This window comes from Carettochelys insculpta, chromosome 1 (assembly GCF_033958435.1).
Source record: "Carettochelys insculpta isolate YL-2023 chromosome 1, ASM3395843v1, whole genome shotgun sequence".
Classification (NCBI taxonomy): Eukaryota; Metazoa; Chordata; order Testudines; family Carettochelyidae; genus Carettochelys; species Carettochelys insculpta.
In genome coordinates, this window is record NC_134137.1 from 185480454 (window position 1) to 185507265 (window position 26812).

At 43.8% G+C, this 26812-nt stretch overlaps 3 protein-coding genes across 11 annotated transcripts in view; 1 reads left to right on the forward strand and 2 right to left on the reverse strand.

Annotated features, from left to right (window-relative positions):
* Nucleotides 1-4888, reverse strand: part of GABPA (GA binding protein transcription factor subunit alpha) — a 44562-nt gene extending 39674 nt beyond the window's left edge. The window contains exon 1 of one of the 2 annotated variants that reach the window (XM_074997367.1): nt 4764-4888. The gene's annotated coding sequence lies outside the window, so the exon portion shown is untranslated. Of the gene's footprint in view, nt 1-4122; nt 4142-4763 lie in introns of those variants that run through there. The other variant, XM_074997376.1, reaches the window with a different exon arrangement.
* A 90-nt stretch (nt 4889-4978) lies between these two features.
* ATP5PF (ATP synthase peripheral stalk subunit F6) lies at nt 4979-14571 on the forward strand. 3 transcript variants are annotated; one of them, XM_074997409.1, is made up of 4 exons: nt 4979-5102; nt 6322-6512; nt 9933-10057; nt 14340-14571. In XM_074997409.1, exons 2-4 carry the CDS (start codon nt 6343-6345, stop codon nt 14366-14368), a joined length of 324 nt encoding a protein of 107 aa, XP_074853510.1. In that variant the 5' UTR covers nt 4979-5102; nt 6322-6342; the 3' UTR covers nt 14369-14571. The 3 variants fall into 3 exon arrangements, with proteins under 3 accessions (XP_074853510.1, XP_074853488.1, XP_074853499.1); XM_074997387.1 differs by having other exon boundaries at nt 5060-5182; XM_074997398.1 differs by lacking the exon at nt 4979-5102 and adding an exon at nt 5187-5300.
* A 7078-nt stretch (nt 14572-21649) lies between these two features.
* Nucleotides 21650-26812, reverse strand: part of JAM2 (junctional adhesion molecule 2) — a 55794-nt gene continuing 50631 nt past the window's right edge. For all 6 annotated transcript variants that reach the window (XR_012645991.1, XR_012645987.1, XM_074997441.1 and 3 more), the window contains one exon: nt 21650-24347. Coding sequence is in view for 4 of the 6 variants with exons in the window: in XM_074997441.1 (XP_074853542.1) it covers nt 24315-24347 (33 nt within the window). In the remaining 2 variants the exon portion in view is untranslated. The remainder of the gene's footprint in view (nt 24348-26812) is intronic.

Below are 26812 nucleotides of genomic sequence, written 5' to 3' on the forward strand. Positions count from 1 at the left end.
AATCAATTACATAGCCATAAAACAGAAAAGTGATACAGAAACCTTGAAGCAGTGGACATTGCTTCTTCTGGCAAACTGACAGGGAGTTTTCTTTTTTCCTGGCAGAAGGCAAATTCAAGAATTTAAACAAACTGATTCAGAGATCATGTATCCTAAAATAGCTTTAGATCTCTTCCTTAGAGGCTTCTACACTCATCAGATATTGTATGAACTAGTCAAGTTAACCTTTCCTTGGATAACAACATTTAAATTTATTTTAAAAATACTTGAGAGATCTTGCTTTCCCATTTATATTACATGCTGTCCTCTCAAGGAATAAGAAAGCTGTAAACTCCTATAAATCTTCTTCTAAAAATACAAGATAGAAATGTTATTTCTACTGTTTTTAAAAATCACACTGCTTTTTAGGTTAATGTATTCAGCATTAATTTACAGAACACTTAATAAACAGATTTTCAGGCTGAGGTTTCATTACTTCTCATCAAGTTCAATAATCAGTGCCTCTAGATGAAAACGCACCTGGAATAGTTATCTACTGTGTGCAGTATGTTAGTGTTAATCTGTTCTTTGAGGCGGCTTTCCTTATTTATCATTTGTTTTCTTTCTTGAAAGTAAGGATTAGATTAAAAGCCAAAGAAAATAAAACTTTAGTCCGTTTTCTAAAACTGAAAACTTCTGAAAGTTAAAAAGATACTACGTCTACATGGATATTCAGCTCTGCACCTGATTTACTGCATTTATTAAGCTCTTTATAGCGAGAGTACGTTCACCTTATATCCACCTAAGAGGCACAGAATTCAGCAGCCTGTCTAAGTAACATTTCTTTTTGCGAGCACATCAAACTTTGAACTCCATCTGTGTAAATCAGTCCATTTGCTTTTTCATATTAAGAATCTGTTTGACCTGTAAAACCCTACATGTCCTGGGACCTAACTATCCAAGAGACTTCTTCTCTCAGTATTATCTATTGCCACAGCAACAACGTGCACTAACTCCACAAGGCTGCTAGCTAACAACGTTCAGGACACACATCAAGGCCTCTCTCTTTTTCCTCTACAGACCATAACTAGTGACAGCATGACCATTAGTTCTGTTGGGGGTTTGGGGGGATGGGAATTACATTTGTTTTATTTTGCAGCCAGGTAATCGTGATCTGCAGATAATTCCTGGAATCTGAGTTAATGAAACAAACCTTATGAAACTGTCAAGGTACCCAAAGCTTGGCATTAGGTACGCTTCTGTTTTATAATGGAAAAAAAACCAGAATAAATGATGCTCCAATCATAACTATATCCTCTTACTAAGGGTAAATACAAACAAGTAATTACAAAACAGACTTCATGCTGCCACCCTTTTGTCTATGAGGGACGGTGGGAATGGCAGCCTGCGATGTAGATTACTTCCAATGTCTCATGACTGAATAGCCCAATCTGGAATTCCTACAATCTTCGGCAGTTATTGAAAATGCATGCACCTTGGTTGGGAAGTGTTCGCTTCGTTAACGGCTCTTTTCTCTTTAAGCTGTTGGAGCCAGCTTCTGTCATGGACTTTAATACCCTGATGGAGATGACTAGGATCAATTCCAAATTCCTTCATATATCTCACTTGCATGTGTCTTTATACTGAAGTTTGGGATGTCCTGTTTTAGTTTCCTTTGACAGCTCCCTGTACAGCATATTTTTGGGTATGCATCCATCTTCTAACCTACTGAGATGGTTCAGCCAATGCAGTCATCTTTGCTTCAATGGGGATGTCATAATAAATTTGTCATTTGAAGAACTGCAGTGTTTTGGACTTTATCTTGTCATTTGGTGTTGAATATGCAGTATAAGCAGCGGAGGTGGAAACTGATTTTTTTTTTTCCTGATAAACATAAGTTGTCTATGTTCCCGTACCATACATGAAAGCACTGAAAAAACAAGGACGGTACATACACTAGCATTTTGGTCTTGATGGCAAGCTTTGAGTTGTTTCATGCTCTTTTAGTTAGCCTGGTAAAGGTGAACAACAAGAAGTCTTGTGGCACCTTATAGACTAACAGATATTTTGGAGCATAAGCTTTTGTGGGCAAAGACCCACTTCATCAGATGCATGAGTACTACATCGATGACACCTTCATCATCTGGACCCATGGGAAGGAGGCCCTTGAAGAGTTCCACCGTGATTTCAAGGGTTTTCACCCCACCATCAACCTTGGCCCGGACCAGTCCACACAAGAGATTCACTTCCTGGACACTAGTGTGCAGATAATCGATGGTCACAAAAATACCAGGCTATAACGAAAACCCACGGACCGCTATACTTATCTACATGCCTCCAGCTTCCATCAAGGGCATAATACACAATCCATTGTTTACAGCCAGGCACTAAGGTACAACCCTATTTGCTCTGATCCATCAGACAGAGACAAACATCTATAAGACTTACCAAGCTTTCCTCAAACTACAGTACTCACCTAAGGAAGGGAGGAAACAGACTGATAGAGCCAGAGAGGTACCCAGAAGCCACCTGCTACAAGACAGGACTCACAAGGAAAACAAGAGAACACCAATGACCATTACATACAGCCCCCACCTAAGGCCTCTCCAACGCATCATCAATCATCTGCAACCCATCCTGAACAACGATCTTTCATTCTCACAGACCTTGGGAGGCACACCTGTCCTCGCCTACAGACAGCCTATCAACCTTAAACAAATCCTCACCAGCCACTACAAATCACAAACCAGTGGCTCTAGGCCTGGAACCAGCCCCTGCAACGGTCCTCGCTGCCAACTTTGCTCACATATCTACACCAGTGACATCATCACAGGACCTAACATCAACCATACCATCAGGGGCTCCTTTACCTGCACATCTACCAATATAATATATGCCATCATGTGCCAGCAATGCCCCACTGCAATTTACACTGGCCAAACTGGACAGTCCCTATGCAAAAGAACAAATGGACAAAAATCAGACATCAGGAACAGTAATGTACAGAAGCCTGTGGGGGAACATTTCAATCTCCCTGGACACTCAGTAGCAGATTTAAGGGTGGCAGTCCTGAAACAAAGAAATTTCACAAATCAAATGGAGAGAAAAATCTCTGAGCTTCAATTTATTTGCAAATTTGACTCCACTAACCAAGGATTAAACAGAGACTGGGAGTGGCTCGCAGCTTACAAAGGTAGCTTCTCTGCCCTGGGAGTTAAAATCTCCCCATTAGACACTGACAATTGCTCATACCCCGTCTGATCTGACTTGTTTTTAAGTCTTTTTATATCTACTATTGATAATGGGCCATTTTCACCTTGCTGAATAGACCTTGTCAGCTCTGGCCCTCCCTTTTTCTGGGACCCCACTCTTTAAATACCCCTCTGAAACCTCCTGTCCCCCCAACTCATGCATCTGATGAAGTGGGTCTTTGCTCACGAAAGCTTATGCTCCAAAATATCTGTTAGTCTATAAGGTGCCACAAAACTTTTTGTTGTTCTTGAAGCTACAGACTAACATGGCTACCTCTCTGATACTGGTAAAGGTGGCGGCAGCCTTTTCAATCTGAACGTTTAGCTCTTCGTCCAGTGAAAGGTTGTTGGTCATGACGGAACCCGAACAGCTGAACTTTTGGACTACTTCTAGCTAGTGTATATTTATAATAATTGAAGGATCATGTGAAATACCCTGTTCTAGTACAAGTGTTTTCTTAAGTCTAGGGATGGGGAGAAAAAATGCCTGATAGGCACCTGAAAGACAGTCTAGCATTCTCATAGTACATTCTCATTGTGGGCTATGGAGGCACAGTTGTTGCTATTTATTTCGTTTACTGACTAGTACACGTTTCTGTGTCTACCAACTGTGAGCACAGCACAAAGTAATCAATTCCAACATTATAACCACTGAACTTTCGGAGTGCAGTGCCTTAAATATTTATATAGACTGGAAACGCTGGGTGCAAAAGGGCTACAACCAATCTAAAACTCAACTGACATTTTAGCGAACGCTGTGCTTTTTATTGCCTGGGCCAGTTTTTGTGATCTTGTCGTCGTAATTTACTGTGCCCTTTCCGCTCCCAGCACTGTTGTGCACGGCGCGCAGAACCAAGTGTGAACAACGAAAGGTGACTACAGTGAAACTGACCCCCCTGTGCACTTGTTCCCTCATGCTGATCTTCGGGTTCATTTGTGACTCCACTCAGCACAAGGCATGTTCACAGCCTGTCCCAGAGGAACGATTTGCGAGACACACAGCAGCGCTCAAAGCGGACGCGCTGCGTATGTGGCGCCCGCACAACAACGCTCTCGGGCGGTCCCCAGTTTCCGCCGCGTTTCGGGGCCGCGGGACGCCAGAAACAAACTCATTGTCCGCCGCAGGCACCCCCTTCGGCAGCAACCGGGAGCCAGCAGCGGGGACGGGACAACGGGCGCCTTCCCCGGGGAGCAGCGGGCCCGCCAGGCCCGGGAGCTGCGGCCGGGCCTGCCCCTGTGCGGGGCAAGGGCACAACGCGCCAGGGGCTACGAGGCCCAGGCGACTCCCCTCGCGTCCCACAAGCGCCATGTGGCGGGAAGGGAGCGCTGCGCCCTGGGCATCCCGCGCCCCGTTCCAGCCCGGCCCAGCCCCACCGCTTCCCCCCTCCTTGTTGTTTGAACCCGAAACGGAAATGAGACTGGCTGCGCCGGGGAGAAACGGAAACAAAACACGCGCGGCAGCCAGGCCCGAGCCCCCCGCCCCCGGATACGGAGAGCGGCGCTTCCCGCGCGCCCCGGGCCCGCCGCACTCACCCGCCGCAGAAGCCCCCGCCCCGAGCCGAGCGGCCCGCACGACTCGCCGCGCTCCGCCCGCTCGCGGCGGCTCCGCAGGGTCCTTGCGCCGCCTGACGAACGCGGCGCTGGAGAAAGCGGCACGATCTCAGGTCGGGCGCCGAGGCCTGCACGAGACCCAGGCGAGGCGGGAACGTGAACAAACTCCCCCCGCACACACCACAGCTATAGGCAGGTGTAAGGACTACAACTCCCGGCAACCCCGCGGCGCCACCTTCCACGCACCAAACGGGGCGGAGCTTCCTGGCAGCTTCCGGGGCGTTAGCTGCGCTGGCCCGGAAGTGGCTCTGTTCATATCCGGTAGCGAGTGGCCGTGGGGAGTGGGTGTTGTGGGCTGAGGATTGTTGTTGGAGCGAGCTGGCGGCGCGCGGCGGTGCTAGGTGCTGGTTTAATTGGCGGTGGGGGGAAGGGGCATGCGCGCGCGGCCCATGGGGTCTTAAGCTGTTGGGCTACCCAGGGTGTACTGACCGCCGGTCTCGCTGCCGTGACCCCACCAAGGTGACTGGAGCCGGAGCCGGGCGGAGGGGCTCCGCCGGGCTCTCCCTGCAAAGCGCCGCGGCCGCGATTGGGGGCTGCACACTTGGTCCCGGTTTGCTTTCTTGGGGACGAAATTCCCCGCGGCCGAGCCTCCAGCTCGCCCCGGTCTCCCGTAGCCTCTTCACGGGGCTGGGCCGCGCCGTGTCCCCGCGTTGGTAGCTTGGCTGCCCCGAGCGTGGCCCCGGTAGTACGGTGGGGCTAGGCCGGCAGCCCCCAGGGACTCCGCGGGGGTGGGAGGTCGTCACCAGCTCTACTAAGTACAACGCTGCTTCGGCGCTTTGCTCGTCGCCTCTGAGGTTTTTATTTTCAACTGTGGGCGCTGTTCTTGTGCGATAGTCTAGTCGCACTGTCAGTCTTTCCTCTTCTATTATGTTAACTCAGTATCTCCCTTTAAAACGAGCCCTGACTTTTAAATGTGGAGTATCAGGTCGGTCTGATTTTCCGACAGGGGTTATTGATGGTTTAAAGGCCACTCTGGAAAAGAACAAGCTTTTTCATTAAATCAAACAGTGCTGATTTGCTGGCTTTGTTTTCATACATGTTGTATTTTTCACTTTGCATTTTCAGTGAAAACTACTTACTACTTTAAACAGCTTTATTTCTTGCCTGCAGCTTAGAGTGCTCCATGTCAAATGAACACTTGCATAGTAGTAGCTTTGCTAACCACAATAAAAACGTGCAGTTTCACTGTTAAGCATTTGATTGTGTCATACTTTTGTATTCAGACAGTTCACTTTAAAGTGGAAGAAATATGAATAATAAGTAAAATAAGAATATTTTCCATCAAAAGTATGCTTCCATGAGCATAGCTAAATTGTCATTCTTCTATGTAAAAAATTGTACTGTTCCTTTCTCTTGGTGTTTTTGCTGCAGTTACTACTGCTGAAGTTGTAAAATGATCTATACTTTTTTCTTTCTATCAGTGTAAAGGACAGAAACATTGCAAAAAGGTTTAACTTAATGAATTCTGCTTTGTTTGTAGCTGAAACTCTGCAAGTTCACCATGATTCTTCAACAACTATTCAGGTTTTCCTCTGTTTTCCGCTCTGCCATTTCAATACACTTGCGTAGGAACATTGGGTTTTCTGCTATAGTGTTCAATAAGGCAAAGGAACTTGATCCAGTTCAGAAGCTCTTTCTAGACAAGATCAAAGAATACAACATAAAGAGCCAGTAAGTTATTGTAATGCAATAAACATAATTCAGTGTATTAAATGAAAAATGTAATATGAAACTTCAGCAAATATTAATCTGGGATTATTCCATTTATGATTAGACCTTTTGGATCCGCACTCTGCATGGAGAGACTATTACCCATTGTGCGGAAAGAGTCAGAAAATTGACTTTGCACAAATTTTGGACAATGATCCTTTTGCTCCTGAAGCCCAGAAGAAGGTGGGCTAGGAAATAACTTCCACCCCACAACACCTGGTATTGCACTTGTAAAGCAATAGCTGTGATTTACGGGTGCTTTGTTCTGCCATAAGTGCATAAGACTGATGACCTCATGAAGTTCTTTCCAGTTCTAATTTTCTGTGATTCTAAGAGGCACTTTTTAAAAGAAAAATTTATAAAGTGTTAGAATGATAAGACATGCTGTTTCCTCTGGAGGATTACTAGTTTATACATACTGTGCAAGAAAAAATTTACCTAGAACACCTTAACAGAAAGAAAGTTCAGACTTAAGTCTTTTTGTTTCTGTTGTTAGTTGTCCATATTACTCATGTATGGCTGTGTAAAAATAGTGAAACTTTTATTGCTACCATTCAATATACTCTTTAAGTATTGGCTTAGATATCCAAAATGTGAAGAGATAATGGAGTCATATACAAATATCAACGTGACTTCTTTTTACTGACCTTTTGAAATAATTACATTCTTTTCAAAGCAAAATGCAAGAATTAAATAAATTCATTTAGAAATAGTGGCACGTGAAAATCATTCAATACAAAAATAAAATCTTACATTTGAATATCAGTATTTTGAGAGAATCTCTGGGTTTAAATTTCTCTGTCCAATTATTCTCCTATCAAGAAACTTTTATTCGTCTGTTACTGGTGTGGAGATTTTGCATTAAGAAATTTCTTAGACAATAAATCTCAGTTTAGTTTGGAGTGTTTAGAACAATAAAAGCTGTTAAAGGATATAAGAGATGGTATGTTTAAAGAATGGTTGGTTAATCTCAGTGGCTTAATAGATTTTAGATAATTTTTAGATGCAATAACGTTTTCCTAGACTGAACGAGCCCATTCAATTTAATAAATATTCTATTGCTAGCATTTTATACAAAACCTCCCATATTTATCAGTGTATTGACTTCTGTTGTTTGGTAGTATGTTGTGTAGCAGTCATTCCCAACCTTTTAGCTAAGATGACCCACCAGCTGCTTCCAGCTTGGCTTGCCATGCAGGCTCCCCATCCAGCTGTCACTCCTCCAGCCCTATACCTACCTGCTCCAGCTGGCCTGTCTCCCTGCAACTGGACAAGAGCCCTGATTGCTACCAAATTTCTGTCTGCTCTTCACTGCTTCCTCTGTGCAGCTTCTGCTGTTATTTCTCTGGGACTTCAGGCAGCAGCATGGGGAGCTGGATCCCAGCAGTCGCAATCTGTAGGAAGTGGCTGCAGCTAGTGAGTAGACAGTAGCCTGGTAATTATTGTAGCTTGGCCACTGGGGCCAAAATCTGGAGATGAGGAGCCACCTGAACCTTTCCTGCTATCCAGAAAAGTTTGGGTTCCCCCATTTGGGGAAGTTCCAATTTTATTTAAAACAGGCTCCTGGCTCAAATATGTCAAACTTAGCATAAAGAGGTTTTTTTTTGCAGAACTGACTATGGGAACATTAGGAGTGAAATGTGCTGCAAAACTGGAAGTAAGCTTTTATTTCACAGATGAGACTTTTTCAAAAGAAAGATGATCATGGAAGTGATAACTGAAAGAGCATTGCTGCTGTCCTCCTACAGTTAGCCTCTCCCATCCAACATGTCAGTGTGTGTGTGTGTGTGTGTGTGTGTGTGCGCACGGGGGTGGGATGTCTGTCCCTCTTTTTTTGTGTCCTCTTCATTGGTAGTGGTGAAAAGGAGAATAAAGAGCATGATTTAGCTTTGGGATGGGAAGGGAGAAGAACTTGATATAGCCTTTAAAATAAAAATATTTTCCAGCGGATAATGAGGTATGCCTTAGGCGATTCTGCAGAGGTCGACTTACAGAAATAACTAAAATGAGAGAACTCTCAGGGGGCAGAGGAATAGTATGTTGGAGTAAGTTATTCTTGGGGCAAAAAGACAAACTTCCCCAGTTCTTAAAGCTGCAGTTGGCCCCAGAATAGGTATTGCATGAGGTAAATTTGAGTTGTGTTCAGATCTGTCTATTAAAACTTGGGTGTAGCTATTGTCACTGTCTGGGACTAGTTGATTCTTAGAGGATTGAAGAGCTCTTTCCATTTGTAAAATCATTTTCTAATTCTGTCTGTGAACTCTTGTGGCTTTTAGACTGTAAGCTGATCAGTGCAGCAACATTTTCTCATGATCTTTACAGCAGTGAGCACAGCATCTGTGCTAAAACAATAATTAAGACCAGGATAAGATTAATAGAATTCACTGATATGGTTTATACTAAGAAATTCTCATTAAACTGTGTACTATTTTATTCCTCATTATTTTACATATGGGTGGGAAATTACCAAGTTTATTTAACAAGGTATGAAATCTGTATTGAAGCTGATGGAATATTTCCATGTTATTTGTCTAAAAATGTCTGGTTAGCTATGAAACACAGAACTCATAGACAGAAAGTTGTAGAATGTAATATTAATACATGTACACAGGCTGATCAAACTCAGTTTTAATCAGTTTTTACTAGAGGAGGGTGTGGGAATTGTTCTTCCCTTCCAACAGATTTAGCCTTAAAAATAGAAGCATGTTTCAAGGAAGTTTTGTCTAGGTGCTTAAACCTTTTTAAAGAGCAGACTTATACCCTGTTGCCAAGTCTCTGTTCATAGCCACTTATGCTGCAGGTTGAACTTTCCTCATCTGGCAACATCCATGATCTGGCATGATTTTAGTTAGCTGGATGTCCAGTTGTCATGGGTGTGACCAAATTTCCTGCAGTCCCGTAAAGTTTTACAGCCACCAACACTTCCTCTCACTGTTCTGTGCTGTTATTTAGCTGTAATTTACTCCACATGTCAACTAAGAGCCCAGTAAGCAATGGAAGTGTTGGTAATGCTGCTGGACCATATCGACCTCCTGTGTTTTGGCAGATTCTCTCATTTGATATCAGTCAGGTCCCAAGAGTGGCAGGCTAGAGAGGCTCAACCTGTGTGTGAGGAACTGTTGTAGTTTTATAGCAATATGCTTCTCATTTTAAACTTTTTAGCTTTAGATAAGCTCAAATGACTAATTTCAAATGCTGAAAGAGAAGAACTTCTGATACACTTTTTACTTCTCTCTCCAAAATAATAAATTCCTTTTTTTTTTGGGGGGGGGGGGGGACGGGTTGGGGTTATTTTATTTTACTTTTTAGATTACACCACTGAACAGTGGAATCAGTGTAAAATGTTTAAACTCCATTGTCATAAGAATTTTCTGAATTTAGGAAATGTGGTGGCCCACCTGATGTAGGTCCTGAATACCAGAAGGACATGGCTGAAGAAATTGCCAAAATTCAGCGGTTATATGGTGGGGGAGATCTGACCAAATTTCCAGAATTCAAATTTGAGGGTAAGTCTCCAGCCTGTCTGTTGTTTTTATTATTGCATCATTAGTTTGCAAGTGAGAAGATAAGAAGGTGGGATGTAGAGCATTTTGCAGTCACATTTGTGATCCTGCAAGAGAACATGCTCTCTGGCTCTTGGGGAATGGTATATATGCAGTCTGGTTAGCACTTTGTAGCAGCAGAGAATACTTTTGTACAGATGGAATATTTTGGTGAATTGAGTTGCCAGTCTGCAACAAAGCTCTACTGACCATGTGTGAACAGTCTCCAACTCATTTTGGCTATGTGTACACTTGCCCCTTTATGGTAATCAGCCTGATCAGAGAGTACTAATAAAGTACTGCAATGAATATGCAGCACTTCATTAGGCTAATTCTCTCTGTGGCACCTCCAAAGTCCTGGCATGCCATGTAGCCACGGGTACTTTGAAGTGCCCATGGCTATATATCATGCTGATGCTTTGAAGTTTGCAACTTCAAAGTTGCCACAGGGAGAATTAGCCTAATGAAGTGCTGCGTATTCATTGCAGCACTTCATTAGTATTCTCTGATCAGGCTGATTACCATGCCCCCTTCTTAAGCGGGCAAGTATAGACATAGCCTTTCTGTGACATGCTTGCTCCTCTAAACAGCTCAGAGTCTACTGAGCAGATGATAACTGGAAAAGTAAATGGTGGACATGGCTATTATTGGCTTGCGTTTAGTGGATAGTGTGTCAAAAACTGTCACACATGCTAACTTTCTTGACTTTTGCCAAAAAGTCAGTGATTTGTGTTGACACGAAGACTGAACTATAGCTGTCCTTAGAGGTAATTAAGATGATGTAACGTGAGAAGCTTTTATTTCTCCACCAGTACAATATTTCTAAAGTAAGACTTCTACTTCAACTGCTGTCAGTCTGCACATGCTCCATCTCAGAACTTCAGACAAGTGAATTAACTGAATAACGTGTTGTAAAATATCTGAATAGTAAGGTGTTGGTGTCAAATGACTGATTATGAACAGATGGGAATCTGTTTCTTTGTGTTCTTGTGTTTGTCACTTTGAGTGGGCTTTTCCTTACTACATTTTTTGTCTCTTCTCTACTATGGAATTGAGGCACAGCCTCCCAGTGTTTTCCCGATTCTCTAGAGAAACAAAGGGAGACTTCAACACCATTTCCATGCTTCCCGCCATATATGAGGACTGAAACATAGTATAGGGCCATGTTGTCCATAGTGAACTAGCCACATTATTCGGAAAGCATAGCCACACTCAACTGGCCAAATAGCCACATATGGCTAACATGTTAAACACCATCAGAGAGTTAGCCGTGTTAGTCTGTATCTTCAAGAACAACAAAAAGTCCTATGGCACCTTATAGACTAACAGATATTTTGGAGTATTAGCTTTTGTGGGCAAAGACCCACTTCATCAGATGCAACATTCATCTGATGAAGCCGGTTTTTGCCTATGAAAGCTTATGCTCCAAAATATCTGTTAGTCTATAAGGTGCCACAGGACTTCTTGATGTTGAACATCATAGATTTAGCAGTTTGCTGGGTTTTCTGTCCTCTTTACAACAACCCAGGGAACACAAAGTCATCTGACTGGAACTTGAGCAATGGCTGGTCTGCCATGGACTGGAGAAAGTCTTGCTTTTTGTTGTTCTAAAGGTGACTCTTGCAATCATATGTAAAAGAGTAATTTTGCTGTGATCCCATTGGTCTGAACCTCTGGAAGTGCTTCTATTCCTGAGGCCTCTTGGTTTTCCAAGCAAAAGAAAGAAACCTGAAATCCCCTTGGTTCTTTGACAAACACTAGTTCTAAGCCTTCTCTTTGATCTGGCATCATTTCCCTGTAGAAGTTATCTTTAAACAGTGGTTGTGGCAAGAGCTGTTGCCTGCAGTGAAGGACTGTTTTCTTTAATTACCTGGAAAACAGTTACTGTTATGACATGGCTAATTTCCTGAAGTCCAGTCTCTCCCAGAACACCATTAAGAACAAAGTCCTGCTGTGATGCAATTAAGGGATTTGAGTGAATTCAGAATCAGTATACAGTAAATGTGTTTTTCCTGTTTCTGAATATAGCCCAGAAAGCTGGAGATGTTAAGGTTAACAGGTAATCTACTTAGGATGAGGTTTACTGGGTAAGGTTAACCGGTAAGGGCTGGAGCAGCCCCCATCCACCATGCTTGCTGTGTGATGGGTACTAGGGCTGCTCTGCACAGCTGGAGTGTCCCTGACTGTGGCGGACTGGTGATGGGGGGCTGGTTCGAACATGCTGGAGTGCCTGCTGCTGCAGTCATGGAGGCTCCAGCTGGGCCAGAGCAGCCCCCGCACACTATGGGCAGGGCTGCTCCAGCCTGACTAGAGCAGGCCCGGTCCCCGGTGATGGGGAGGAAGGCATTTGCCCTCCCCTTAGTTGGTTAACTGGTTAAACCTGCTGTTTAATCAGTTAAATGGAATTTCATATCCCTAAAAAGAACAGGTCTCAACTTTGCCCTGGACTTGTCTGAATTTAGGTTTGATGGCTGTGTGCACAAGTTCATTGCCTGTGTTGTGTGAGTAGTGGTTCCTACTGTTGAGGAAGTATTTTGCCATTCTCTCCATTCTTCAAACCTGCAGTGAGCCTCAGTCAAGTGCAGATGCTTTGTACCTGGCGCGCACAGAGGTAGCCTTGCTGTTTGATAAAAGCCATCATTTGTCCACTTGGGACTTGGGTGGTTTGGCACAGACAGTTGCACATTAATCAACTTGAGAGGAGGAACGAAGCTGTAAAGGTTCAGTTTGAAAATGTAACCAGAGAAGCACCACCAACAGCAGAGGTGTTATAAAGGATGAGAGGGAGTAATGAAGTCAGTGCCTAGTCTGTGAGAAGTTGTCTCTGTAATCTGCCATTAATCGATCAATGCCCTCCTGCATGGATTCTACCTTGATCTAAGGGACTAGGAAGTTGAGAAACTGTACCTGAGAACTAGGTCTGGGTGAGTGGAACTTCATTCTTCTTGTTGCTTGGCTGGCAGCTATTTCATTGAGTGGACCCAGATTATTTCAGGAGTTCCCCTTAGTTACATGAGACACGGATGTAAGACTTAATGTTTTCTAAAGTATCTTTTCCTCATATAGTCAAGTGATTGATTTTCTTAGTCCAGACACCAGTCTGAATGGCTTTAGCATAAGGTGTTGTCTGTTTCTCTTTTGTGTCTTAGAGTTGTTTTCTCATTCACCTAGCCCAGGGGTCTGCAATAGGAATCATGAGAAGAGTCATTTTTTTCAAATTCAGTTACAAAATCAATCCTTCAGGAGCCGCAATGCACATGAATACGAGATGGTCCTTAGTAAATAATGCCAAACCATGCTTTTTATCACCTCTATTTTAATAAAAGTGTGCATGCGCACTTATTTGTACCAGTTAAAAAATTTGTTACCCCTATCTGCAGGCTTTACCCCCCATCACACAACTCCCCTCCTGCCCCCAGGCTTAGCTTCTCTGAGCCCCAACTCCCCCCCACGCACCCCTAGGCTTAACCCCATTGAGCCCCAACCTCCCCCAGGGTTAACTCGCCTCAGTGCACATTTCCACCATAACCGCAACCTGCCCCTACTGCTCCCGCTGTCTTTCTTGGTGGGCTGCGCAGCTCAGACAGGGCAGGCTCAGCCACCCCTCCCCTCTCTCCTGCCAACTGACTTCTGCCCATGTGGGGCTGCCTGTGCTGGGTGGCTTCACTTCCGGCTCCTTGCCCTGCTACCTCTGGCTGGTCAGTGGCACCGGAGCTGCTGTTGCTTCAACAGAATTTATTTTTAAATCAATAAATCCCATTGAAGCAGCTGCCACCTCCAGAGCCACGAGAGGAGTCAGCGGCATCAGCGCTTGGAGCCGGTAGAGCATCCTGAAAGAGCCCTAGGTTGCCAGCCTCTGGCCTAGCCTGTGTAACACTTGCAGGTCTTATATCTTGAACTTCTACTGTTTGCTTTTTACATGTCAGTGGTAAGTAGCAAAACTTTTTTCTTGTTGCTGATAATACCGCATTAATTGGTTGCAAGCTGATTAGCTGATAAACTGTCTTTGCTGTAAACAAACAATGTCTAAGGAAATACATTGCATATTCACAAACTTTTTTTTAAAAAGTTTGCTCTCTCTCTTCATTAGGCTTATTATGGCATGTTTGAAAACTTCTGCAGATCACTGAAAATAGTAAATTGGTCCATAGTTTATATTCTGTTAGAATATAACAGAAGTTGGTTGATCTTTGAGAGTATTAGGAATTTGAGCATGTTAATGACTTTTTTTTTTCCCCCCTCCTAGAACCCAACTTTGAAGAGATTAAAAAATGATATCATTGAAGTCTGTGTTCCAACCAGTGGTGTCATCTTTCTTATGAAGCTGTTAGAGTCCAGCCTTTGTAATTTAGCGTGGGGTTTCACTTTCCAATACTTGTTTGAGTTCTGAACCCACTACAGTACAACCAGATCCTTGTGAACTGCTGTATTCATAAAAATTCACTTTTGGAAATCAAATATAAAGTGCTGTAAAAGTCTCTTCTTGCTGATTTTAAACACTATTTATTGAGATGACACTTGAGTATCCAGAAAAACCAAAGGATCACGCCAAGCATAAAGTACTGTTGAAGTTAATAGCTTTCACTTTGAAAGGAACTTAGAGAAGCAAACTGTTAATCACCTGTCACTGAAAAGCATATGGAAAGTGCACTAGAACCCATCAGTATGGCATTATTGAAAGGATAATCAGGCACAATGCTACACTGCGATAGTAAAGTCTCATTTAGATCGGTGTTTCTAACATAGTGTTGTGTGGAAGCCCGGGGTTCTGCAAAGTGAAAATAAGGGTTCCGCAAGAAAATTCCGATACAATAGCTCACTCCTCTGTGGCTCCCTGCCCTGCTGAAACAGTAGAGCTCAATTTAATTGGTTTAACAGCTGGCAGGGTGGTGAGAAGGATCCAGCTATTAAACCAACTGAATTTAGTTCCATTATTTCAGTGGTGGCATGGCAGGGAGCACCCTACTTGCCCTGCTACCCAAGCAGTCTCACCCCGACAAGTGGAACACCTCCTTACTAGCTTTCCTTCTGCTGTGCAAATGTGGCTGCCTAGGGAAGGCTCTCTAGTCAGTGCCACAGATGGATTAGTCCCAGGGCCAGTTTGGGGGTGAGGTGAGTTAATCCTGGAGAATTGGGGGGCTAGGTTTGGGGCTGAGGGGTTATGCGTCGGGGGGGGGGGTTTGTGGGATGGGTGGTAAAGCTTGTGGTTAAGGGGCAGATTTGGGGGCTGAGGTGGGTAAAGCCTGGAGTTGGGGGCCAAGGGAGGTCTGCAAAATTCTTTTGAGTTTGAAAGGGTTGTGGCCGAATAAAACTGGGAAACACTGATTTAGATATACCGGGAACTCAAAATATTAAGCCCTGTCTCTGTTGCCCCTCCCTTTAGAAAGGGGCGGGGGGGTGCAAATGTAGCTGATGAAAAATGCAAATAAAGGAATTTGTATATTCAGAGATTCACTTGCATAATGACTACTCGCTGTTCTGGAAGTGCTGTGTTCGAAAGCCAAAACAGCTGTGTAGATGGGTTTCCTTTGAAAGGAAGCTGCACTTTCAAAAGCACTCTTCTTCCTCAAAAAATAATTAGGAAGAAGGGTGCTTTCAGAAGGAGGGCTTCCTTCTAAGGAACCCCCTCTACATGGCTGTTTCATTTTTTTGAAAACAGCACTTCCAGAACAATGAGTGGCTGCTGTTATGCAAATGAGTCACTGAATATGCACATCTGTACCTCACTTGCATTTTCAGTAGGTCGTGTCCACATGTTAGGCAAATGTGGCCAAAATCTCCAATCGTACAAGGCCCGGGAGAGCTGAAGTGGAGTGGCTTATACATTTTTGGTGCACTGGGATGCTCTTGAAAGCTATCTTTGTGTTTGTAAATGAAAGTGCTCCCTGAAAACATGAAATTTCTTGGCCAGTGATGTGCAGCCTAGGCATCCCATCTGTCCCCTGTACCTCAGATGGGGGTCTGGTAGCCTTGTGCTTCCTTCTGCTGCCCTTCCCTCTTAGCTCTTTGAGTGCCACCTAGCTGTTCCTGCTTTTGCCTCTCCCAGCATTTGAACAGCTGCAAATCAGGTGATCTGTATGCGCTAGAGGGTCTGAGGGGAAGGAGTAGGAAGTGAAGGGACACTGTGGGTGGGAGGAGGGGGTTGCAGTCAGACAAGGTTCACAGGCTACAGCTAGTACGGCAGTGGGCCACAGGGTACAGATTTCCCCAGTAGACCACGGAGCCAGAGAACCACTCAGGAAGCCCAGTCACTATTTCTGGCTGTCCATCACTGTTATAGCCTTTCTGCAGACCCATCAGAATAGGAAAAGCTTATGCAAGTTCATTCTTACCTACCAAAAACACTAACAGAGTCTTGAGCTGTCAAATAGTGCCTGTGTTACTATTGCTCAAAATACATGGAAAGAAGTGATCACACTAAGCTGACAGGTGTGTGGCATCTTATCTTCAGGAGAAAAGAGACTTAAAGAAGCTAGTGAGCATGTATAGTCATGGTTTGAGCACTTTGCAGTTTGGATAATGTCTCATTTTGGTATTAGGTGCAGACCTATTACACTTTTTTCCACCCCCCACAATCTGACCTTCAGTAGGAACCCAGGATTTATGAAATAGTACCATATCTAATGTTGCCCCCTTCTGTCATGGTAGTTCAGTGATAAGAGTACCAGGAGGAAAACTGTTAGGGATACTTGTCACAGCAAAACCTGATGCATCCTATAGAAAGTTTCACGGGTGTCCATGAAACTGCAAAATATTCCCATTTATGGGATATTAGGTGTATGCGCTCTGAGCTAAGACTAAAAAGTAGGGTTGCTCCTTAATTGAATTTCCCAATATTTGGTGAGAATTAAGACAGCTTACTCCTGGATCTGTAGTCCATGTTTTTAGCATTTATAAGGGAGAGAGTCCCTAATATTCTGCTGCTTCACTTAGTTTTGCTTAAGCATTATTATATAATCAAAGCATTCATTTAAAACTGGCAGCTCTTGTTTTGATAGACATGAACTTAAACCAGTAACACTGTACAGACAGCCTGACTGTTAGATTATTTAGGCTATATCTACACTGTGAGAAATTAGAATTTAAGGCAGTTAGTTAGCTTAATACAAAAAGTCAGTCTTCACTGTAAATAGCTCAAATTAGGGAGCGCTAATATCAATATAATTTTGGTGGAAGTGGCTGGGTGTAGCACCAAGTTTGAATTTAAAAGTTAAAATAAAGGCTAATGGGTAAGCAACCTGTCTTTGAATCCGATTCCTTAGTCCCCCAGAGGTGTCACATGTATCCCACAATGCCCCTCAGTGCTCCATTCTGTCCACTTCCATCTCTGCTGCTTTCCAGGTGCACAGGCATTAGCTAACAGGAAGCCTACAGCTGTGGGGGTCATGCTTGTGTAAGAGGCTGAGAAACTTTTCTTTGCTATTAGTTCAGCTCTGGTTCTGTCTCCACCTCTGTGAGCTGAGTGGCTTCCCCCCACCCCACACTGGCAGCTCCTGCTCTGCCACACCATGTGGCAGCTAGGCTATTGGTGGGGTTTGTGCTCATAAGAGAGGCTGAGAAAATTCTGTACTTTACATATATGCAGCCCCTCCCCACCCCCAACTGGTGCCAGGCAGTTGGTGTCTTTCCTGTACCCAGCCACATCACATGGCTAGCTCCTGACCCTATAAAAGGACATGCCTGCCACTTAGTGTGGCCCATGCTGCCAGGCAGCCCATGTCTAGGCTTGTGCTCAGTGAGGGCTCCAAGGGCAGGAAATATTTTCTGGGGCTTGCTGGCACCTGGGGACAAGTCTCTCCCACTGGCTAAGATTTTCAGGGGCTTGCTGCTGCCCAGGGAATGTCTTGAACTGGCTCTGCACTCACCCACCCCACACCTTCCCACCCAAAATATATATTTTGGGGCTTGCTTCTGCCAGGGTGAAGTCTCCCCTCCAACAGCTGAGATTTTTGGGGGCAGGGGAACATTTCAACTGGCTCTGCAGCCACAGACCTCTGACCCTCCCCACACCAAAAATATTTTGAGGGCTGGCTGCCCATTGCAGAGACTTGCTGCTTTTTGCAAAATGTTTGATGTTTCAATTATAAAATCTTTTTCCTAACCTTTTTTAATGTCATCCTTCATGCTTTGGCTCCATGAAAACACAGGGAACAGTGCAGTGGAGGGCCAGTTGAGATTCCTATTTCTGTTACAAGTTCAGTGTATGAGATTTCAGTGCCATCTTGTTTTGGAAAGATGTAATGTAGTGAGAAGCCCAAAATCATTTTCCTAACCTTTCCTATCCTCTTTCTTCATGCTTTGCCACCCTCCCCTTGACCTGAAGACACAGGGAACAGTGGGTGAAGAGCCAACTGAGAAAATTAGACACCTTGCTGCCCATTGCAGACATCTGCTGCTTCTTGTGAAGTCTTTGATAATTCAGTTATAGCTACAATTTTATATACACCTATATCATAGAACTGGAAGAGACCTTGAGAAGTCATTGAGTCTAGTCCCCTGCCTTCACAGCAGGACCTATCACCATCCCAGACTTAGATTTAAAGAAGTATTTGCCCCAGTCCATATATGGTCTCCTCAAGGATTGACCCCCAGGTTCAGCAGGCTTATGCTCAAACCACTGAACTATCCCTCCCTCTTGTTATAAAAAGCAATCCACTTATAGAAGCAAGAGATTTCAGTTAATTTGGCAGTCTTTGCTGAAGCCATACCCTACTTTTCCTTCATTTCTCCTGGAAAAATGGCTATTTGCTTTCCATGGGAGGGAAATGAGGGTAATGCAATGTAAGATGATAAGATCACATACCAACAACCACTTGTGGGGGCATTTCCTTTCCTTTGCTGCACCAGCATGTCATGTGATAACATCTGCATGGCCATTATCATCCCCATTGGCTGGGATTTAGCATTAGACTGTTTATTTAGGACTGATTGATGCAGGAGGCGGGGGGGGGAATCGCAACATTAAGGAAACCTAAGGTATTTATTATTTGCCCCTTGACAGTACTGTAACAGTTCCATTTTGACCAGTAACTCCCCCGAGAATTTGAATTGATGCTCATGAATATGTATAGAACCACGAAGCAAGCACTCTGATTGGACAAGAGCCAAGCCTTTCTGGAACTTTCCATCAGAGTGCAGACCTGGGAGAAGACTTAGCAATAGGCAAATGTTCTCATGAATTATTCATGAGAACCCTTTATAGAAGAACAGCCTGCACAGGGCTCTGGGTCCACTATTCTACTGGGTGGGCCAAAGAGAGCAGAGCTGAAATCACTGTAGACGTGGAGGGAAGCGACTGGCGAACCCCGCTAGGGTGGTAGCTAGTGCAGTTCCAGGGCTTTGCCCCAAATCCTGAAGACTTTGGTGGCAGAGACTGGTGGCCGAAGACACATCTGGAGCAAGACTGTCGCCTTATCCCAATTTACAGAAGAATTCCCAGAGGCGCAAGACTGTCGTCCAGCTACGCACACGCTGCAGCAGCGACAACTCCTGCGGTGGTCCCTGCGGCAACACCTGCAACGGCGCGTGAGCACAGCAAGGCGGTGCTTCTGTAGGAGAGTGAGCTATGGGTCGAACTGGCCTGTTTGCAGGTACTGCACTCCTAGTATCATAATCCTCAGGGCCTGCCTCGAGAGCTGCAGCAGTACATCGACAACCACAACTCACTGGACCTGACTTGATAATATCCTTTCACCAAAAAGGCTATCAGAAAAAACCCTGGACTCCAAGACTCCTTATTCATTTAAGAACTATTTAAAAGAGCTTACCTATAGCCTTTAGTTTGTGCATTAGTAAAATTTAGTTTCTTAACTTTGTTGTTAGACTCATAGAAAAGGTAATTAAGTATATTACTGTGTTATTTGTTTTATAGTGAGTAGTAACATTGTTAATGTTCCTTGTATTTGTTAGTTATTACTAGTTACATATTTAGATAGTTATTAGTTATTGTTGATTTGCTAACATTCACTTACCTATCCATTCCCGCTGAAGGGCCTCAATCCTTTCAGTAGGTATCTAGACCACAAAAGGGATGGCCTAGCAAGCCCTCCTTGGTAATGTGAGGAGGCCTGGCAAACCTCTTCCTTATACGGGAGAATCAGATAATCTCCCTTCCAGAAATTGATCCCTGTTGCCTCTTTCCTAAAAAGCTTCCTTGAGACCATAGTTCTATTTATTGAAAAGAGACAAAGATGGCTTCCTCAATCTTTATTACTGAGTACTTCTTAAAAAAATGAAAAGCTTGTTAATTTAATCTCTGGTTGGTTACTCTATTTTTCAAATCACCTACTTGATTGTTATTCCAGTGTTTTGATCTCAAGTTTTAAAATTTGTGTTTGTCATACCCTCTTTTAGATTTTATGGGTTGTTCTTTAAATAAAATAACTACAGTTGTTTTGCATAACTTCTTCTCGCATAATCATTCTCTCCTTCCTGGTGTGGTGGTGCGTCTTGAGGTTGACTAGGGAGTAGAGGGCAGGGACAGAATTTTAAGACAGGGAGCAGTAGCGGTGTGCCTGGTGAGGACAGGTGAGCTCTGTGCATGGGCCTTTACTGACACACAGACATACTCCTCTCCTTGCTGTGGGTTCCTGTGCCCACTGGCCCACAGGTCACAGCAAAAATACCAGAATGCTACAGGGATGAGGGAACTGTGGGATAGGTTCCCACAATGCACTGCTGCAACAGTCAATGTTTGATTGAGTGTGGTAGCAGTAAGTCAAATTTGTGGGCAGACTGTGGGAAAGTGAGGATAACCAAATTTGAATATATAAAACCCAGCGTTATAAAATCCATGTTAATACATTTGAATTTATCTTGTAGTGTAGACGTAGCCTTAGGGAACTATCCTTCCAGTGACAAATAGGGCATGTTAAATATCAGTGTTGTTGGTCACTTGAGCAGCAACCTCCACTTTCTGCTGCTAGACTCCTATTTTGGTGCTAAAGAATTAAGCTCCTATGATTTTCACACAGCTGCACTAAAATAATTTAGCATGTTGATCTAATTATTATATAAAGAGCAGGAACAATAAAATAAATTTGCTTTAATAATTAGAATAGTTCAAGGATGCAGGTAACAGTTTTTCATTTTCATCTTACTAACTCAAAGCTGTGGTGGTATTTTTACACTGCCACAGCAGCATTTGAAACAACACAGTGTAAGTAACAAAACCAGACCATAATTCATGGTTAGTTGAAGGTAGTGATAATCCAGCAAATGCTTATGAGCTATCCAGAATACAGATGTTTTCCAGCACTGAAATTTGGGGAATGAAATTGACTATCAAAGCTTAACCACACAAACTAAAACATATTCCAGCATGCTTTGAGCATGCTTGCTTAAAAAATATGTCCCCTGCCAATTACTAGGGCTCTTATTTTAGAGTAGAAATAGAGTAAAATTTTTGGAGCTGAAGGAAGATGTAATTGAAGGCAACATCAGGCAGAAGGCTTCTTGCAAAGCAGATTAGTCAACAACATGAATACCATATTTTGACAACATATTAAAGTAATGGTAATTGCAAACCACTGAAAGCAAGTTCACCACAGACAGCACTTCAGACACGAGTCATTTTTATTTATAAAACTGAACTTTAACAGAAAAAAAATCAAGGCACTAATACTGCATCAATTTTGCTCAACTGCTTTGCTTCAGTGTAAATTTACAGGTACAATCTTTAACAAAAAACACATTTACAGATCTTAAATATGCTTCCTGGTCCAAAAAAAAAAAAAACCACTACACACTTTAGCATTGGGACTTTTAAACTGATCTACAGTGGTTTTCAACCTGAGGTCTGCAAACTATGTTTAAGATTTCTAAACAATCTGCACCCACATTTGAAATTATTTAGGGATATGCAAATATAAAAAAGGTTGAAAAGCACTGATTTACAGCGTAACACTGTTTGGAGGGTCTCTATTATATACTCCTGATGGGATTCTGTACCAAAAATTGCAAATTTCTCCATAATTTTTCAAAATAATGCAGTATAATTACACCAGTTCTGATTGTTATTTAAACTACAGTACATAGAAGTTATAACAACAATTTAGCTCTTTCTAAACACAAAAATTATAGTTACATACAGTAACTAATACCCTGGATTCCAGTTATTTCTCAATTAAATTACATTATACAACTCCAAAGGGGGGAAAAAACATCAAATGTCATTTTAAAATTGCTCAGATATGTAATTCAAGAATGAAAGTCAAGAGTTTTACAAATCATTGTCCTGGACCTGGCCAGATATTTTGGGAAGTGCTTGGTTCTGTCATTTTACTGAGTTTTCCCTAATTTTTTTCCCCCCTAAATCCTGAGCTGTAATCTAACTCTGCTCTGCCACTTTGGCACAGGAAAAAAGTGAGAAAGAATACAGATATGTGGTGTCCAACAAGTTCTGAAGTAGCAGCCATTATACTGGCTACTGCTACAGCAAACTAGCCACATTATTCTGAAAATATATTTATTGTTCAAGCCAATTTGCAACACTCAATTGGCCAAATAGCTACATGTGGCTAGTGTGTTCAACATCACTGATATAGACCTTCCTTATTCTTGGAGCCACATATGTCCTCCAAGAAAGGGCACATCGTGCCCTTCAGCAGGTCAAGTGTCGGGGCCCCGATCACCCTTGGGCCAGATCTTCCTAGCTGAGGATTCCCTTAATGTTATTTATAAGACTCCTCCTTTTGATCAATCTGGCTATGCAGGGGATTTATAAACTTCCACATATTCTGTAGTCCTGGGGAAACTGACAGAGAATGGAAAGTTAGCCAACAGTAGGAACAAATGGCATGGGGTACACTTCTGCCATCAACAGCAACGTTAACAGCTTTATTACGCAGTCAGGATACTACATGTATGCCTCAGCAAATAAGATCAGTCAACTCAGGGCTGTTCCATTGGTGCCTCTAGCCAAGGGGTCTCTGTTAAACTCATGGGCTGTGGGCCATGTACACCCTGAACAGTTCAATCTGTCCTGTGTGCTGCTACCGGCCCATGAGTCCCTGTGGCCAGGGAGAGTATCCAAGCTCTTTCCCCACCCCAGCTGGGTGCTCTCCCTTTCTCTTCCTCCACCTCCCATTGCACCCCATCTCTCAAGTCCCCTCCCATGAGGGACATAGCCTTGGGAATTACCAGGACCTAGCGCAGGGCAGTAGTAGGGGTTTGCCCCCCAACCATTGGCAAATGGAGTGATGTAGCTGTCTGCTTCCCTCTGCTGCTCTCTCAGCCCAGTCGCTCCACTTCACACGCCTCTGACCAACAGGGACAAGCCAGCAGCAGCACAGATCTAGCAAATGGAAGCTGTTCTAGCCCTGCTGTGTTGCCAATGATGGTGCAGTGTGTGCATGTGTGTGTGGGGGGAGGGCGGGGAAGAGTCAAGGCAGGTGGCTGAGTGCTGGGGGGGCGACAGGCAGAGCAGGGGGGAAATGCACAGAGACCCTCACCTCCCTTCGAGCCCTGATGGGGATGTGGGGAAGATGATACCCGCTGGCCCGCCAGCAGGATTTTAGGACTGGCATTGGCTCTAAGGTAAATTGAGTTTGAGACCCCCTGTAGAAGCCTGCCTCCTGCATAATAAAAAGTCCTACCCTTATATGCCAGAGGAACAGATGTGTTGACTGTGCTGTCTAGGAAGAGACTTGTGTCCTCTGCAGATACAGAATTCCCCCAGGAGTAATTACAGAGTGGTTGAGCCCCAGTTAAGATCAATTTTAACCTGTGCTGTGTCAGAATAATTGTTCACTTGACTGTATGATCTGACAAAATTATTAGAAAAATCATGGCACTAAAACTGAAGAATGGCAAAAGAGCCCTTCACGTTCACTCGGATGTAGACACTACAAAGCACTAGATTAGAGTGGCTGAAAACGCTAAAGATCTGTAAAGACCATGAGCATGAATTCGCTTACTACTGAGTCCCCTTGCCGTGTGCAGACAAACAGGATGAGATGAAACCTTTGTGCAAATTATTTATATTATCTATTTACTACTATCCTTAAATTAGAGAAGTAAAGATATTTCAATAATATGAAAACATTTATACAGCCCATGATCGGGTTGTAACATTAGATCCCAGGCCTTCCAACAGACATTCTGCTTTCAGTGTATATGGTCTCAAAACAAATCCAAACATTAACTGTTCTGCAAAAAAAAAAACCCTTCGATATTATGTACAATACATGGTCATTTTGTGTCTCCACAAAGCTGAAATCTTCTAAATAACGAAGGACTTGGTGTGCCTGAAATCCTAAATAAAAAAGAGACCAGTTAGAATTCACATGCTTTCAGCCAAATGCGCTACTTTCCATCCATTACAGTTAAACATCAGTAGAACATCACTTGTGTGTCCTGGTTGGCCAAAGAGGAAGCAAAACAGCAACAAAAATGCTATGAAGTCTTAATAATGAGACCAACCAATCCCTTGCCATAGCTACAAAATATTAGGCTGATGAACCTCTGGCCTAACTATGATCTCTGGTTCATCAGTGAGCATACCATCCAATTCCGTTTAAGGAGTGAAGCCCCCAAAATCCATTTGTACATGATATACTGACTACAATTCAGAAGGTGTCCTAGTGGGAGAAATTAAAGATCAAGGGAAAAAAAAATAAAACTGCTATAAATGTCTTTCCTTTTGAATGCTCCAGTTATAGCTGATGATGGTGTGCAATTATACTGGACTAGATGAATGCATCCGGTAACTAGAGTTGACCAATACTCCAGTGAACAGGGAGGCAAACCAAGAAATTCTCATCAGCAAAAGAGGCAGAAATCAAAAACCACTTAAGTTCCTTGGGGTTGAGTTTTAGGGGCAGAGTATAAATTCCATGAGGCACTTAGAGTGGCAAGGTATAACCAATACTACCTATCATTTGCTAGGTCAGAGATGGGCAACCTACTGCCTGGGGCTCACCTTGATCCATTCCACAAGCAGGGGTCTTGCAGGCCAGATCAAGGCAAGCAGCAGGCTGCATCCAGTCAGCGGGTTGTGCCTGGAGGAAGGGGACTATTACTGTTCCTCCCTACAACCCCTGTTAGGGGAATGGCAATGCATGGAAGCTCGAGCCATGAGCTTGCTTGAAGGCTCCACCCCATCGCTCCCATTGGCTGGTTACTGCAGCCTGTGGAAGCAGCAGGGATGTGGGTATGTGTGTTTGCAAACACAGGGCAGTGCAGAGTCACGTTTCTCTCCCTGCCCCTGCACCCATCTCTCTCCTCCCCAGACCCTGTACCTCCAGCCCATGCAGCTACTCCTATCCCACCTAGACCCTGCACCTTCACTCCAAGCCTGGCAGCTCTCTCCTGCATACTGAATCCCTCACTTTCACCTCACTCCAGAATCTAAGGGGCCCCACAAAATCTACTAGCCCTGGGTCCCCAGAATTAATCTGACCTTCGGGGTAAGCCCTGCCACTCACTCCCCGCCACGGCCCACTGCATTGGAACTTAAGGGGAATGAAGTGAGTATTTTTTCTGATTCTCAGTTGGGGGCCATATCTCAGAGCATTTTTCCCGCCTCCTTCTCATTTGGGGGCCAGGTTAGTGATACTAGTTTTTTTGGCTTCTCTCTTGTCTGTGACCCACAACTGATATTTTTGTGCATGAGTGGCAATATTTCCTCTATTTTTTCCATCCGTGTTCTGAATACATTTTGTTACATGCACTGAGGCACAGAAACAAGCTTCCAGCTGTGGGGCACCTGAATCTCTCCTGGCACTCAGCTTACAGAGAACACTGTCATTTAACCCCTAATCCCCACTCAAAAAAAAAATTTCTCTCAGAGTAGCTGTTATGTCAAACCTAGATCCTGTAGGTGGGACATCAATCACTATATCAATTTCACAGAAGAAACTGGCATTATACTAGCTAAATTTTTGGAGTCCTCCCCCTACCATGAGCTGGGAGAATTAAAATTAGTTGGTGTTTTGGAGTATAACCCCTCTCCTGGTTGGGCTTGTTGCCTACTGAGCCTAATTCTCCCCTGCAGGATGGTATGGCAAGGCTCAGGTCCAAAGCCACTCTTCCACCTTCCATCCTCATCTCATTGCCCATTTTCTTTGGTCCCTACCTCAGGCCCAGTCTAGAGAAGCAAACAAGTACATAGCTCCATGTGCTGCCTCCAGCCAGAGATCCAAGCAAGACAGGGAAGAGGCCAGTGGAGCAGGGATAAAGCAGGATATTCAGCCCCTCTTTAGGGCCAAGAATTGCTGCAAGTGTCAAGCAACAAGTGACTCAGGGGCTGATGTCTGATTCCTCTGCTCTAGTTTTGGCTTTATTAGAGAGACACACTGAAGAGAACATGGGTAACTGTGGGTTTGGTTTGGGTGAGAAAGGGAGGTAAGTTGATGGAGCAGGAAAGAGCTGAGACAGTGAATAGAAGGCTGATTGGCGGGTGAGATGAGATGAGTAAGTCAGGTATGTGTCTGAGTGTTTTGGGGGAGAGGATTTGAAGAATAAGTAGGTGATGGAAGCTGTGGTTGCCTGACACGTGAGAAACAGTTATGAAGTGAGAGAGAGAGCAGAGCAATGTAAAATGTAGGTGTGAGTATCTATGTAAAGAAGGAAGTTGCTTATGCTAGTGTTTATAGTAAAGGTGGACTGAATTGTTTGCAGGTGCTGCTATGTTTTCTTGACATATTTTCTTAAGCTAATATTATAGATCCAGGGTTTTCTAAGCAAACCTAGTCAGTGGGTCTTCTCTAGTTTATGGCG